The 16,082-nt window shown below is 42.9% G+C and overlaps 1 protein-coding gene and 1 long non-coding RNA gene across 2 annotated transcripts in view; one reads left to right on the top strand and one right to left on the bottom strand.

The window, feature by feature from the left end:
- The window catches only part of LOC101986293 (multidrug resistance protein 2), a 56,081-nt gene that overhangs the window by 17,748 nt on the left and 22,251 nt on the right, over positions 1–16,082 (top strand). Inside the window, exons 9-21 of the mRNA XM_005358283.3 lie at positions 566–737; positions 3,846–3,959; positions 4,105–4,215; positions 4,421–4,546; positions 4,636–4,839; positions 5,117–5,287; positions 6,192–6,353; positions 7,728–7,889; positions 9,796–9,942; positions 10,910–11,017; positions 11,343–11,420; positions 13,114–13,197; positions 14,454–14,657. Coding sequence (XP_005358340.1) covers positions 566–737; positions 3,846–3,959; positions 4,105–4,215; positions 4,421–4,546; positions 4,636–4,839; positions 5,117–5,287; positions 6,192–6,353; positions 7,728–7,889; positions 9,796–9,942; positions 10,910–11,017; positions 11,343–11,420; positions 13,114–13,197; positions 14,454–14,657 — 1,843 coding nt within the window. The remainder of the gene's footprint in view (positions 1–565; positions 738–3,845; positions 3,960–4,104; positions 4,216–4,420; positions 4,547–4,635; positions 4,840–5,116; positions 5,288–6,191; positions 6,354–7,727; positions 7,890–9,795; positions 9,943–10,909; positions 11,018–11,342; positions 11,421–13,113; positions 13,198–14,453; positions 14,658–16,082) is intronic.
- The window catches only part of LOC113457402, a 64,508-nt gene continuing 59,514 nt past the window's right edge, over positions 11,089–16,082 (bottom strand). The window contains exon 6 of the long non-coding RNA XR_003377986.1: positions 11,089–12,908. This is a non-coding gene — a long non-coding RNA (uncharacterized LOC113457402). The remainder of the gene's footprint in view (positions 12,909–16,082) is intronic.

Raw genomic sequence — 16,082 nt, 5'->3', positions numbered from 1 at the left:
AAAGGCGTGCGTCACCACCGCCCGGCCTTTAAGTAGCTTTTTTATGTTAAGGTTTTCTAGCATTATATCTCCAGTTCATTAACTATCTGCTCCTCCTTCCGGTTCTTCCTTCTTTGTTCTTCACCCTTTCCTTCTCTCATTTTCTTCCCCGTTTTCATCTTCCTTCCCATGCTTTTTCTTTTTCCCATCCCTCTTCCCCAAAGAGGACAGGCTGGCCTTGAACCTGCATTCCTCCTGCTTCAGCCTCCTTAGAGCCACCTTGAGCAGTGGTTTTTCCTGTGGGTTGTGTGTGTGTGACTGTGCGTGTATGCATGCAATAATATGTGCTTTTGATAAATTTTTATTATTTCATGATTACTAAAGCCAGAAAAGATTTAAGCCTCAGTTACTCTTCAGTGAAGGAATCAAATAATGATAGATCTCAGGTGTAATGTAGGGAGAAAAGAAGAAAACATATGTACTACAGGGCTGGTACATTCCAAATGCTCAAGTAACTCCCTTGTTACATTGATACAGTTCCTCGATCTTTATGAGTACATGTAATGATTTCTGTTTTTTTTTCCAGGTACAATAAAAATTTAGAAGAAGCTAAAAATGTTGGAATAAAAAAAGCTATCACAGGTGGCATTTCCATAGGTATTGCCTACCTATTGGTCTATGCATCATACGCACTAGCATTCTGGTACGGGACCTCTTTGGTCCTCTCAAATGAGTACTCTGTTGGACAAGTGATTACCGTAAGTCATATGTGCTTTGTAAAAGGATTCACTAAAAGTGCCATTTCAGTTGAGTAGTTTTAATTTAACCTTAGAAGAATGTGTTTTGAAACCTATTAAATACTATAAAGAAACATTCATTCAGTTACTAGGTTCAAGAGTGGAGAAGAAATTAGATGTATCGAAAAATCAATATTTTTGTCTTTTGTACAGATATCTTAAAAAAAAAACCTTATTCTTAAGTTGGGCACTCAGAAGGCAAAGGCAGGTGGATCTCTGTGAGTTCAAGGCCAGCCTGGTCTACAAGAGCTAGTTTCAAGGCAGGCTCCAAAGCTACAGAGAAACCCTGTCTCGAAAAACCACGGGGAAAAAAGCAAACTTATTCTTTTTGTTTCAATGTTGCTTTAAAGAATAAAAAAGTCTTCCTCTTGGAGTATTATAAACCAGTGTCTTAGTCACTGAACCATTGCAGTGAAGAGACACCATGACCAAGGCAACTCTTATAAAAGAAAGCATTTAATTGGGGGCTTGTTTAAGGTTTCAGAGAGTTAGTCCATTATCATCACGGTGAGGTGCATGGTGGCACATAGCCAGACCTGGTGCTGGAGAAGTTGTTGAGGGCTACATCCTGATCCAAAAACAAAGAGATAGGAAGGGGGAAAGAGTCCAGCACAAGCTTTTGAAACCTCAAAGCCCACCCCCAGTTGCGGCGAACTTTCTGACCAGCAGGAAGGAACAGCCACCAGACGAGGATTCGGAGCCTCTTGGTTGTAGGGAGAGCAGAAAGCAAGGGGCCCGGAGCCCTGAACTATAACTGCTTATATAGGGAGTCTGCCTAGCAACTTTTGATACTTTGATACTTTAACTGCTTTTCTGGAGACCCACTGGCAGGAAAGAAAGCATGGGAACATCCCTGTCAGTTACAGACCAGGATGTTCCCCTGCCGGTCAGGGGAAGTGTGGGCAGCTAGATCACAACTCACCCTGTTTTCCGGTGGAAGAACTGCAACCCTGATATGGAGTTATCTATCAAGCGAGGCTGGGGCCAAATGCCATCTTGTAATGGCAGCTATTCAAATCGGCTCCCAGCACCCAGTGATCCCAGTGGTATACTTCCTATATTTCCTCCAACAAGACCAAACCTACTCCTACAAGATCACATTTCATTCTTATCATCTTGTCAAAGAATTCCACCCCCTGATGACTGAGCTCAAATAGGAGTCTCCTGGGGTCATTGTTACCCAAACTACCCAAACTAAGAATGAGTCCTCTTTGAATTCTGCACTTTTCTCCCTGTGTCTTCTCGTTATTTGTAGTCTGATGTCTGTCTGTCTGCACTTACAAAGGGCTTTGCTCTACATCCATTGAACAGCATAGAAAAACATAGTACTGGAAAGGAATGAAAAATTCTTTTTTACTGAAAAATTTAATAGAGGTTTACAAGTGACGGTGCTACTTTACTGACCCTAAATAGCACCCAGAACTGCAGGCAGACATTATCAACCTGTACCCACTTATTGCCTCCAATATTTATGCTGGATACGTTTTCTTTAAAGTTGCTTTCAGGTTACTGTCTGGTTTTAGCAAATTATTACCATAACACACACACACACACACACACACACAGACTTTTCTGGGTCAGAAATAGGAAAAGTAGATAGTTTAAAACTACACATTTAGCTTCGGTTGTAGAAGCTAAGTGTATCTGAAGTCCAGGGCATGGTTAGGTTGGTTACATTGCTTTCTTAAAGGCATGTAAAACTAAACTTGATGAATACACAATGGGAAAACAAAGTGACTATACTGTTTTAAATGGTCTTAAGGTATATTATTAACTTGGTTGCAAGGTCTGGCAAAATTTAGTATCTGAAGACATGAAGTATTTTCAGAAAAGGTGATTCCCAGCCCTGTAGCCTAAATACCATTGGCATTGACCACCTCTCCTCTGTGAGCCTACATTTAATGAGATGGTCTCCCTTTGACACAATCGTGCTAAGTGCTTCTCTTATTTTCTGATTTACTACTCAAAAAATGAGTAGTAAATAGTAAAAATCTTTTGAATGGTAGCCTCACAGTTTGGTAGAAATGTAAGTTGTTGTTCTTTGTAACTGAAAATTGTATTTAGAGCTTTTTTGCCTTGTAGGACTGTGCACAAATACAGGTTCAGGATTTTGCACCAGACCTACTGGCTTCACATTCCAGCTGGACTTTACCAGCTCTGATTTGGAGCAACTGTCTAAACTCTTACTGCTTCCCTCTAATGCCAAACAGATGTGACAGGAGCATGTGCCATAACTTCTAGTGTGGCATGAAGACTCAGCGTGATGCACAGTTGCATTCCTGTAGGGCTCGGAGATGAGTAGTGACATCAGTTCTTGCAAAGCTCCAACAGAACAAAGACGAGTTTTTTGTAGCAAGAAGAAAGTGTTTTGAACAAAACAAAGAACAGAAACCCAAATACCTGTTCATTAGATTTCAAAGAGGGCACAGTGTAAGGAGATGAACTGGGGCCACTGAGTCATATCTAGCTGTGTGCTGCATAATTGAGAATGCATTTGCAGAAACTGTAGCATCTGATGCAGCATAGACAGCAGGCCAAAGGTGTGAAGAGAATGTTCTGAAGATTACAGTACTCATCCGGGTACAGACCTGGGCTTCTTGTGTTTATTTCAGGTTATTCTCGTGAGGATCTAAGTAAAAATGCTGAATCTTTGAAAAAAAAACTTTCTATTAAATATGAGTATAGAAAGTATACCATTGTGTGATAAAGCAAGTCAGACTAATTCTAAATTCTAAACACATTAAGTGTTTAAACTTAAATTTATATTATTTATTTTAATTGAAGAGTCAACAAATATTTGCTCTTGGTGGCTACAGTATAATATTTTGATATTGTATAAACTATAAAGAGTTAAATGTAGCCTAATACCAGGATTTTAACTTGAATTTCTTAGTCATAAACTTAAAATGTTTTAGTACTTAATATTCTTGCCATTTATTCTCCTCAGTATTTTGTGTCAAATTTTTTTTGTCATTTTGAAATGAAATTGGTTATATTAGCAGAAAAAGGAAACATGAGGAAAATTGTGCTGAACACTAAGTGATTGCATGCTTTGGTCCCCTTCTTCAGGTCTTCTACTCTGTATTATTTGGGACTTTCAGTATCGGACATATTGCCCCTAACGTAGAAGCCTTTGCAAATGCAAGAGGGGCCGCCTATGAAATCTTCAAGATAATTGATAATGTAAGTCTGGCTGGCCCATTTATTCACCTACAGAAAAGATTGATTACGTATCGAGTCAGTTTCCCTTTTACTTCCTCTCTCTACAAGTGTCACTACAGAGTAGTGATTGTAACCTGGTGATCTCCTAACATACACTTCTGTTTAGGAGCCAAGCATTGACAGCTTCTCAACAAAGGGACATAAACCAGACAGTATAATGGGAAATTTAGAATTTAAAAATGTTCACTTCAGCTACCCATCTCGAAGTGGAGTTAAGGTATGGCGATAAATGATAAATCTATGATTCAATAATCTATTGGATAGAGACATTCTTTTAGATACTGTAAAACAAAGACAAATAATCACATGTATGTTACGTATTTAAACCCAGTACTGAATTCAGCTTTCTGCTCATTAGAACTTATGTTTGTCTATCTATCCTGGGAATTGCCCTAACATTAGCTTCTCGTCTGTCTTGGCAGATCTTGAAGGGCCTCAACCTGAAGGTGCAGAGCGGACAGACCGTGGCCCTGGTCGGCAACAGTGGCTGTGGGAAGAGCACCACTGTCCAGCTGCTGCAGAGGCTCTACGACCCCACAGAGGGCGTGGTGAGTGGTCGTGCAGCCGGCAGCGCTACCCTTGCCCATCGTTCTGACTCCGTGATTCTAAAGTGTGACAACCACACATTCCGTTTCAGGTCAGTATCGACGGCCAGGACATCAGGACCATCAATGTGAGGTACCTGCGGGAAATCATCGGCGTGGTGAGTCAGGAACCTGTGTTGTTTGCCACCACGATCGCTGAAAACATTCGCTATGGCCGAGAGAACGTCACCATGGATGAGATCGAGAGAGCAGTCAAGGAAGCCAACGCCTATGACTTCATCATGAAACTGCCCCACGTGAGTTGTGCCTGCCCTCTGTCACCCCGAGGCTCATGTGAACTCAGGAAACTCCTGTGAGTTGGATGAACTTCCTTAGAGGGGAATTCCAGTTTACTGTGGATTTTCCATCGCTCACCCTATCGACTAGTGGTAGATACTTCTTGCCAAGAACTGGACTGTGTTGCTGGCCAAGCTCCAGTGATGATTATTACGTCCCAATTTGAAATGAGAGCTGAGGTAGTTTATTGCCTTACTTCCTGTTACTTTGATTGTTTCTTTATCATTTTAATTGTAGAAATTTGACACCCTGGTTGGTGAGAGAGGGGCACAGCTGAGTGGGGGACAGAAACAGAGAATCGCCATTGCTCGTGCCCTGGTCCGCAACCCCAAGATCCTTTTGTTGGATGAGGCGACGTCAGCCTTGGACACAGAAAGTGAAGCTGTGGTTCAGGCTGCTCTGGATAAGGTCTGTGAGCTATACTTAAAGGTTGAATTATAGGAATATTAGTATTCCATTATTTGTATTTTTTCCTGTCTGTGTGACTGTGTATGTATGTGTATGCATATGCATGTATAGGTGCACTTGAACATGTGTGTGCATGCATGGATTATCTTCCTTAGTTGATCTCCACCTTCTTTTTTGAGACAGTGTGTCTGTCCCTGAACCTAGAGCTCATGGATTTGACAGCACAGACTGATTTATGAGTCTTAGTATCTTTCAGTTTCTACCTCCTCAGAGCACTCTTCTTTAAAAAAAAAATTCTATTTATTTTCTAATAATTTTTATTTATATTTTTAAGAATTTTATACAATATATTTTGATCATATTCTTTGTTGGTATTATTGTTTTATGAGACAGAGTTTCCCTGCATAGCTCGGGCTGTTCTGGAACTAGCTCTGTAGTCCACCTCTGCCTCCCAAGTGCTGGGATTAAAGGCCTGTGCCACCAACACCCAGCTTTGATCATATGCTTTACGCAACCGCAACCCCACTCTCTCCCTTATCCTTCCTCACCTTCCTACCACCTTACTTCATCTTCTCTGTCTTCTGATCCTCAAGACAAACAAATCCAGAGTCCAGTTTGTGCTGGCTGACTACTCCTGAGCCTGCCCTGCAGTGTGGCTGATACACAGTTTTATTTCAATGAAGAAAACGAATTTTTTTCTCTACTGGAGCTATCAGTTATGAATGCTTCTCGGCTAAGTGGAACTTCATGCCCATGCATTCATTGAAATCATAGACTGTTTTCTGTAGCTTTGCTGGTTTTATGTTGTCAAAGCACTGGCATTCAGTAAGCATAAGTTGAATGAGTGAGTCTTTCCATATAGTTAGTTATTCATGTATAAAAAGTCAGGTTTCTGTGTCTCCAGGCTCGGGAAGGCCGGACCACCATTGTGATAGCTCACCGCTTGTCTACAGTTCGTAATGCTGATGTCATTGCTGGCTTTGATGGTGGTGTCATTGTGGAGCAAGGAAATCACGATGAGCTCATGAAAGAGAAGGGCATTTACTTCAAACTTGTCATGACACAGGTACAGTGGAACTCTGGAATATTCCAAAATTATCTTATCGATAACATACTACCATTTAATGCTATAGATGATTTAATTTGATTATCTTGAAAAGCAGGAAAAGTGCTATGGATATATAGGATCAAGTAAGAGTTTTGTGTTGCTTTTTTTTTGGGGAAAGAGAGAAGCTTAAAAAGGATAATTAACATTTAACAAGGTTTAGAGATGAGCTACCCATGGTAGGAGCTGCTGGCCACATGTGGCTACTGAACGTTAGAATATTGGTTAATCTGAAGAGTGAAATGTTTTAAGTACAAAATGAACACTGGGATTCTGAAGGCCTAGTATAAAAAATGTAAAATATTCCAGTAGCTTTTTGTATTGCTGCATGTTAAATGGATAATATGCTGATGACAATAACATCTTGGATTCTCTAGATTAAATATATAGTTAAATTGATTTTTATCCATTTTCACATTCTCTAATGTGGCTGTTAAAACATTTTGTTATTTATTTATCTATTTATTTATTATGTATACAACATTCTGTCTGTGTGTATGTCTACAGGCCAGAAGAGGGCACCAGACCTTATTACAGATGGTTCTGAGCCACCATGTGGTTGCTGGGAATTGAACTCAGAACCTTTAGAAGAGCAGGCAATGCTCTTAACCACTGAGCCATCTCTCCAGCCCCCGTGCTAGAACATTTTAAATGGCAGATGTGGCTCACATTATAGGATACACCTCATTGCCTTTGATTACACTAGTTCAAAGCAAACTTGATTGGCTGAGTGCCCCCCCCCCAATAAAAGACTGTTTCAGTTACTTTCTGTGGCTGTGATAAAGTGTCAGGACCAAGCACAGCTTAGGGAGGACAGGGCTGATTCCATCCTATGTTCCATCCTTGTGATGACTTCATCTTCAGGGAAGTCAGACCAGGGACTCAGGTGGGAAGCTGGAGGAGGAGCTGATTGCGGGGGTCATGGAGGAGTGCTGCTTACTGACTTACTCCCTCTGGCTTCCTCAGTCTTTCTTGAACTACCCAGGACCACCTGCCCAGTGTGCTGGCCCACCCACTGAAATCGTAAACCAAGAAAATACCCCACTGAATTGCTTAAATGCCAGTCTAATGGAAGCATTTTCTTAATTAAGATTCCTGCTTCCCAGATGTGTAAGTTTGTGTGCAGTTGACCCAGTAAGCAGCACAGAAGTGGCTAAGAGTATTCTATTTGGTGGCAGTCCTTGTCACTCTGTGGTTTACGTTTCATCCCACGAGCAAGCAGAGCAGCTTAGTCCCATCATGTCCCATAAAACCTTGGAACTTTCCCAATTTTCCTAATGCTGATGTCCATGGACCCTTGTCTACCCAATTCTCCATCTTTCTTATTTGTTTTAGACTACAGGAAATGAGATTAAACTGAAAAATGAAGCTTATGAATCCCAAAGTGACACTGATGCCCCTGAATTGACTTCACACGAATCCACATCCCCTTTAATACGGAAATGTAGCTACGGTCCACAAGACCAAGAGAGAAGAGTTAGTGCGAAAGAGGCCCAGGTATGCATGTGGCTGTAGTCGTGGGGCTAAACCCTCCCCACACCCTTCCTTGTGTGTTAATTGGGTAAGCTAGGGCCGGGGTAGGAGGAAAACCAAGATACGACTGTATAAGACTCCTTCTGTCATATTTTATAGATTATTCCAGAAACCAAAACCACAGCATTTTACAGTCAGCTCAGAATTTAAGAGTAAGAATTCTTAGGAAGTTTTTTAATTTTGGATTTTTGTAAAGAAACTGTGGTCAGTTAAGGGCTTTTCTGTGACAGAGTACTCAACTGGAGCAGCTTCAGGGAGGATGGAAGGGTCTGTAGTGTCTCAGAGTTTGAGGGCGAGTTCATCATGATGGGGCTTTAGAGTGATACATGCCTGTGTTTGGTTCCCTCCCCTTTGAGACAGCCCCACAGTTAGGTCTTCTCACAGTGGATCTCACAGCAGATCTTAACCTGGATAATCCCTCGCTGTCTGCTCTGACGCTTGTCTTCTTGGTTATTCTGAATCCTATTAAAATTACGATGTTAGCTATCGCTATCAGGAATTCCTTAAGTCAGGAATGCTGAATAAATCTTAAAGCATTAGTAAAATAAGCTTTTTGTTTTGTTTCATTTTTGTGGTGCTAGGACCTCATATTTTTAGTTAGGCACCTTACCAATGAGCTATGTCTCCCACCCCTCATTTTACGATCTACTATAGCAAGTAGACACAACTCTTCCTGTGTGCCCTTGTTCTCTGGGCATACATGGAGATTCTGAACAGGCGGATAGTGCTGGAGTCCAACCATAGATATTTAAATAAACATATAGCCTTCAAGATTATGTTACGAGAGTTAGAAGCATATATTCTTTATAATCTCAAATCCGTAATAACAGAATTATTATGTGTTAGGGCAGTTTAATAATTTTTAAAAACAGTGAGACTGGTGGTCTGCCAGTATCTTTGTTCCCCATAGTAAATATTCTTTTTTTTTTTTTTTTTTTTCGAGACAGGGTTTCTCTGTGGCTTTGGAGCCTGTCCTGGAACTAGCTCTGTAGACCAGGCTGGTCTCGAACTCACAGAGATCCGCCTGCCTCTGCCTCCCGAATGCTGGGATTAAAGGTGTGCGCCACCACCGCCCGGCCTAGTAAATATTCTTGTCTTGAGAATCAAGAGTATTGATAAGAACATCTTTGGTTTTTTGAAAAAAGAATGAAACTGTCAGGGTTAGCTTCAAGATAGTACTACCAGTCAGTAAGGAATCATATTATATTCATTAGTGATAATATGAATGGATGGAGCTATAGATGATAGACTTAATTATCAATTTTTAAACAATACATCTATGTGCATGAGTGTTTTACCTGTATGTGTGTATGTGTACCATGTATGTGTCGGGGGGTACCCCTAAAGGCCAGAATCAGAACCCCAGTGTAAGATGCAGCACAAGTGACCCTGGCAGGTCCCACTGCAGGTGGGGGACCGTGCAGTAAACAGAATACACCATGCAAAGAGAGCTTGGGGAGTATGGAGTTATATTTAGGAAGATGATATTGGGAGGATACGGGAGAAAAAGGGGGAGAGAGAGAGAGAGAGAGAGAGAGAGAGAGAGAGAGAGAGAGAGAGAGAGAGAGAGAGAGAAGGGCTAAGGTGGGATTGCTCAGGCGAGAAGTGAGAGATTGTGAGTGGGTGGAGCTTGTCTCTTAAAGGGACAGGGTATTGCCTGGGTTCATCCTACCAGGTGATAGGGCAGGCCAGCATAATCCTAACACGTAGACTCATAGTTAAAGACAATTATGAGTTGCCTTGTGGGTGCTGGGAACAGAGCATGGGTCCCCTGCAAGATCAGCAAGTGCTCTCAACTGCTGAGACATTTCTCTAGCCCCCACTTCATGAATTTTGTAAACTGTCCTGCTGTAGTGCATGCGTTTTCTAGGAGGAAGATGTGCCTCTTGTTTCCTTCTGGCGGATCCTAAAGCTGAACATAACTGAATGGCCTTACTTAGTCGTTGGTGTGTTTTGTGCTGTTATAAGCGGATGCATGCAACCAGTGTTCGCCATAGTATTTTCAAGGATTATAGGGGTAAGTGTCTATGGCCTTTTTGTGTATTTGTTGTGTTCACTGATGAAGAGCGAATGAACGGCTTCTATTTGTACTGTTGACAAGAAGCCTGAAAAACATGGCTTGAAGAGAGAATAGAAGTCTAATTTGTAAGAGGAAACCGAATTTTTTTAATTTAATTTTTTTTTGAGACTTTCATGCAAGAGTACTGTATTTACATCATTTCCATCTCCTTTAACCTCCTTTGGCTCCTTGGATCTACTCCCCACCCACTCTCCAATTCTTTCACTCTTTCATCATTATTAGTGTTAAACACACACTCTCCTGAGTCTGTGTAGTAAATGAACACGAAGAAATGAGGATAAAAGACAGTTGACAGGATGAGCTGTCCTTTGGGAGTGAAAAGAGTGTAAGAGCCAGAGAACCAGGATACCTGCTGCTGGATAACATGGGAGCTATACCCATGAAATCTCAACAATATAATTGCCTAAACAAGACCCAAGTTATGACATAGCAGTCAACATGCCAGTGTGGGTGGGGACATTTCACAAGGCCCCAGAATCAGTCAATGGCTGCTAAGAGAAGGAGACTCCATTTTCTTCAGGGATGAGCTCCATCTAGTCCCAAGTACTCAAACAGCTTGGAACACTTTGAAATTTTTGCATAGTAAAACAATGAGTTGTTGAACAACGGTGTTCCTTACCAAGCTTCCAAGTGGAGAGAATTTATTACAATGCATTCCATAGTAGGGTAGCATACATTGATCTCTGTGGCCCCGGGGAAATGCTGGGTGAGTCTGTGAATGGCAGACGATCTCTGTCATGCAGAACAGATGCAGATGCCTTAGAGGCCAGCGTTCTGGAAGCCACCCTTGTTCCAGGATACAAAGTCTGTTTTGGCCTCCACACTGAGTGAGAGAGGGATGGCCTCCCTGAGGAATGCCTTCCTGAGCCATAGAACTAAGAACCCCTCAAATATTTTGTCACAGGTTTTCACAAGAGATGATGACCCCGAAACCAAACAACAGAATTGTAATTTGTTTTCACTGCTTTTTCTGGTCATGGGAATGATTTGTTTTGTTACATATTTCTTTCAGGTAAGTGTCTACATCGCTTCTGTATTCATTTTGGAAGATTTTGGAAACAAGTACTTACTTTTCCTGTTTGTATAGTACCTCTTTCATCACCTGGACTGTACCAGTTCTGTGGCTCTGCCTCCTCTTCTTGCCCCTTCCTCCTCTCTACCCTTTTCCCTACTACAGCCCTCGACCTGATCACAGTAGTTCAATGTGCTATAGAGTTTAGAACAGAGATGGAGACATGAGAATGGGAGCCCGAGATTAGTTTAGCATCCATCCCCTGTGTGTTTGGTGTCTGAGTTCCTGGCCAGCCTTCTGTGTGACGCTTTCTCATTCTTCTTAGGGCTTCACGTTTGGCAAAGCTGGAGAGATCCTCACCAAGCGACTCCGATACCACGTTTTCAAGTCCATGCTGAGACAGGTACGGCTGCTGTGGCTTGCACCCTGGGGTCGGGGAGTAGGAATTCTCTCTTGTGCTCCATGGACACAGATTGTAGGAGCGCTGTCAAGTTCCTTAGATAGAGATCCTGCATGGGTCTCCCTCAGCCTCTTCTTGAGATGCTGGTAAACCATCTGTCGATGTAGGATGTGGACGTGCACTCTGTTTGCTGCAGGCGGGCACAAGGAACCAGACTGAGTTGGGACAAATGGAGTCTCCAGAGTAGATTCTCCTTCAGGCTTTTGGTCCAGCGTTGAAAAACACAGAAACCAAAGTAATCTTCAATAGTGCTCATTCCCTCCTCCTTCTTTCTCCTGTGAGCCTGGGATACCCCCACCCATGCCTTTCAGTCCACAGATCCAAGGGCATTGGTGTGAGCATCATCCCTCACTGCCTGGTTTCTTTGCTCCTCAAAGGCTAACATGACCCACATAAAGTGTTAGCTCTGCCTTGAGAGGACAGAGTGCACCTCACACTTCGCATCTTCAAGACCCTCAAACAGACAGAGAGCATATTTTCCTTAACGAAGAATTTGGATTTGGGAAAAGTATCCCAGGACAGCCCAGTTGAACGAGGAAAGATTTTTGGTTTTTATCAACTATGAGAAATTTACATACGACTTTAAAACTTTTATGATCAATTGTCATTTACTGTTAAAAAAATGTTCAGGCATCCTAGCCCAGGCAAGCCAGAGGCACTTGAACCCAGCTCCAAAACCTCAGTCTTCCATGTAGACAGTAACATCTCCTTGGCTGTTGTTTTGTTGTTATTTCAAGATTTATTTTATTCTTTGAAACTATGTCTATGTTGGGAGGGAGATGACGTGCACAGGAGGGTGGGGCCTGCAGGCCGCTGTTCAGACTGAAACCTGATGACATTCCTGTTTAATGACCAGTCACTCCTCAGCTTCCTCACTGGTTTCATGGCCTCCATCCTCATCCCGGTCTGGAGGCAGTGTGCATCCAGCAGGGAAGTCTCTAGTCTCCACAGCTGCCAAAGGCCATGTGCAGCTCCCATCTACCTCAGCTACAATTGCACCCCCGTCCAGACACAGCGGTGGTGGAAGAGAGGTTCAGGGGGATCACAATAGGACAAAAGAGTCCACAGGAAGAGGCTGGTTTAGAGACAAACACTGTGGGTTTGTTGTGTGTGTTTGGGCTACCACAGCCTGCTAGCTTTTGTTAAGACCGAGTGTGCCTCGGCTCGGGTCACTGCAAGTGCTGCATCATCTTCTCTTGGACGCGCTCATCTCTTCCTTCCTTTGCATGTCTGCTCCCAGTCCCCTTAGAAAGTCCTTCCTGACACTTCTCTGCCTTGTCCCTTACCCTTTGTCCTTTTTGATATGTTTTGTCCAGAGTGTTAGGTACCGTTCAGACAGTGTGAATTTGTTTCCTCGTGCCTTCTGTCTCTGGAGCTGAGGCTGTATGACGGCAACGTGTCACTCTTCACTGTTTAACACTTGGAGTTCTGCTGGAGACAAGGAGACATTTTTATGTAAATTAACGAATAAAACAGTCCAGTTGTGTGTTTGCGTATTAACTCTCTTCTGTCTGTTGAACATTAAATTCTGGATACTAAATGTGGGGATATGTGATAGCTGACACTGTCACTTTCTCCTAAATCTCAGGGTTTCATAAATAGGGCATTACGGTGAAAAAATACCTCTGTGTTACAGGACATGAGCTGGTTCGATGACCATAAGAACAGCACTGGCGCACTGACCACCAGGCTCGCCAGTGATGCTGCTGATGTGAAAGGGGTACGTGCTTCCTGGGGGTGATGTCATTATGTCGTTTTGATCCACAGCGTGAGATCCCTTTCCCTTAGAGCTGTTAGTGGCTGTCTTTAAGGAAATGTAAGTAGGGGTTGGCAGAAAAAAATGTAAATATTCATTTAACCCACTGGGATATCACATGCATTGTAGCTAAGGTATAAAATTAAATATATATTAAATATATATTGCATGGTATATAACTTCTAAGCATTCCTTTGATAAGGTCCACTGAGAACAGTTATTAGAAAAGACCTGCTGTGTGTGGTATCCTGCCCAGAAGGCTCACTGAGTGTTGCTAACAGAAGGGGAAGTACTAATAGTGCATCTCTCATGGTCAGTCTGTCTTACTGCTCAGTTAATCAATGGACAGTTGTAATCGCTACTCAAGAAGGACACATGACCTCTTGTCAGGATGTTCTAGGCATACAGTTCAGAGAAGAAGGAAGAAAAGCTTCCTTAAAATGATTATAGGAAACAAAACACCTATTAAGAATTAGAGAAGGAATAACTTTGAATTCTCACATCAACACATTTTGATCTCTGGCTGAAGTTACAGTGTCTTCTATAACCCACCACTTCAGAGCAATAGCCTTCAAGAAGATGGTGTGAAAATGCAAACATGTTCATTGTTGGGTCTCCCTCTGCCCTGAACTTGCTTTAGTGATCATGCTTTGGTACATAAAGATGTCTTTGAATTGAGGAATCAGTCATGGCTGGGGGGAGGTTCAGAAGGAAAGAACACTTTCTCTGCAGTTTTGAATCCACAACACTCAACGTAAAAAATCCAGGCATGACTGACTGCATATGCCTGTAACCTCAGCACTGGGGGGACAGGGACAGGTGGACCCCAGGAGCTTGTGAGCAAGCTATGGCTAATGTTTCAAGGTAGTAAGGCAGAGAACGGTAGCGGGATCCCCCCCACATCCTGCTCTATCCTCCACATGGGTGGGTACGCCAGCATGCTCATGAACCTGCACCCCACAAACTCACGCACGCACCTCCAGACAAACACACCAAAGAAAGAAAAAGGAATCAGAATAGAGAGAAAAATCAGTTCTGGATTATTGATCCACTATCCTATTTTTGTAGAAGTCGGGGAAATCCTCATTTTAGAAACACAAATTTAGTAACCAAGAAGAAAATTAATGTCTTCACATGAAAGCAAATTCTCCTAAGTCGTAAGAGTACATGTATTTTACAGTTAATATAAAAATGTGTCTCTAATTTCTTATGTTTTTCAGGCTATGGGTTCCAGGCTTGCTGTAACTACCCAGAATGTAGCAAATCTGGGGACAGGAATTATCATATCTTTAATCTACGGCTGGCAGTTAACACTTTTACTCGTGGTGATTGTACCACTCATTGTTTTGGGTGGCATTATGGAAATGAAACTCTTGTCTAGTCAAGCTCTGAAAGACAAGAAAGAACTGGAGGTTTCTGGGAAGGTGAGTCCAACAAAGCGCAATGCTTATCTAGCAGGAAAAGTTCCTTGGTGGTGATGTTCACCAGTTCCCTGTTGCTGGCTGTTCCCTGAGGATGCTGTCCTAACCATTCTTTCAGCAAACTTCAGTTTCCTGCAGATTCGTATCCGAAGAAAAGTGGGCAACGCCTCTCTCAGCTCGAAGCCTGGCAGCTGCTTTTCGTGGCTTTTCTGGTTTCAGGCTGCTGCCTCCACTTCCTCCTGCATTCCCTTCCATTCTTCTCTTTCTCCTTTTCCTTCTCTCCCCACCCTCTCTGTCTTTCTGTCTTTCTTTCTTTAAGCCATTCCTGTGTGTGGGGACATAGGCACATTTTGTTATGCATATTTGGAGAGATTCAGTATGGAAAAGTCCCAAGAGTATTGATTCGCTCCACTGTAGACTACTGCTTTCCTCTTCTCCATGCCCCACTTTCGCTCACATCTGCCCTCTTCCCCTCTGTCCTGTTTGTTGTGCACCCTTAGCTATTTTTTTTCACAGCTTAACAAATGCTTTCGTAAGACCTACTGGATTTCCTGGCAAGTATTTTGTTTCTTGTAGCTAAAAAGCTCATTAGGTGAGCCCGCTGGGCACACAGGCTGTGCTCTTCACGCCTTAGAATCAGTCTCTCCTGGAGCCAGGATCCAAACTCAGGCAGTGGTACTCCTGTTCATTAGCTGAGAATTCACATTCTGTTATGGTGGAGAATAGTCTAATATCACATGCTCTCCCAGAAATGAGAGTTTGGAACAGGGCTGCCCCCTCAAGTGAGCCCAGTGTCTACTAGCGCTATATCTATGGATGGATTTTTCCAAATTCCCAAGACTTAGGGCCTAGCCCAAGGGAGATGTGAGTGGATTTGGGCTCCCAGTGGGTGTGTGTTTGGTACTTTGTCTCCTAGGCAGGCACCTTGCTGGCATGAATGATTAGGAAGGTTCCAGAAGTTAGTCATCACCAGGTTCTTCACCCTGTTTCCTTGGAGTTTCTCTGAGAGAAAGCCGCATGGCCAGCTTTCTTGCCTCCAACTACTGTTTCCAGGGTCAGACTTCACAGTGTGAATGCCCTCGGAGTGCTCTGGCTCGAGCAACCGAGGCCCAGCTTCCTGCTAAATAACTCCAGCCAACAGTGTGCTGGGGTTCTTTGTTTCTATGGTGAAGACTTTTCATTTGAAGAAAAGCATTGCGATTTTATAGCACTGATACGCTTCAAATGCCGTAGAGTGATGGTGGGAAGATGACCAATCCTAAGAACCAGGCATCTGGTACAGGCTTGTGAAGGTGCAGGCTTGTGAAGGTACAGGCCTGTGAAGGTGCAAGCCTGTGAAGGGACAGGCCTGTGAAGGTGCAGGCGTGTGAAGGTGCAGGCGTGTGAAGGTACAGGCCTGTGAAGGTACAGGCTTGTGAAGGGACAGGC

The sequence above is a fragment of the Microtus ochrogaster genome, chromosome 26 (assembly GCF_000317375.1).
Source record: "Microtus ochrogaster isolate Prairie Vole_2 chromosome 26, MicOch1.0, whole genome shotgun sequence".
In the NCBI taxonomy this organism is placed as follows: domain Eukaryota; kingdom Metazoa; phylum Chordata; class Mammalia; order Rodentia; family Cricetidae; genus Microtus; species Microtus ochrogaster.
Note: the sequence above shows the minus strand (reverse complement) of the source record. Positions and strands in the feature narration are given on the sequence as shown.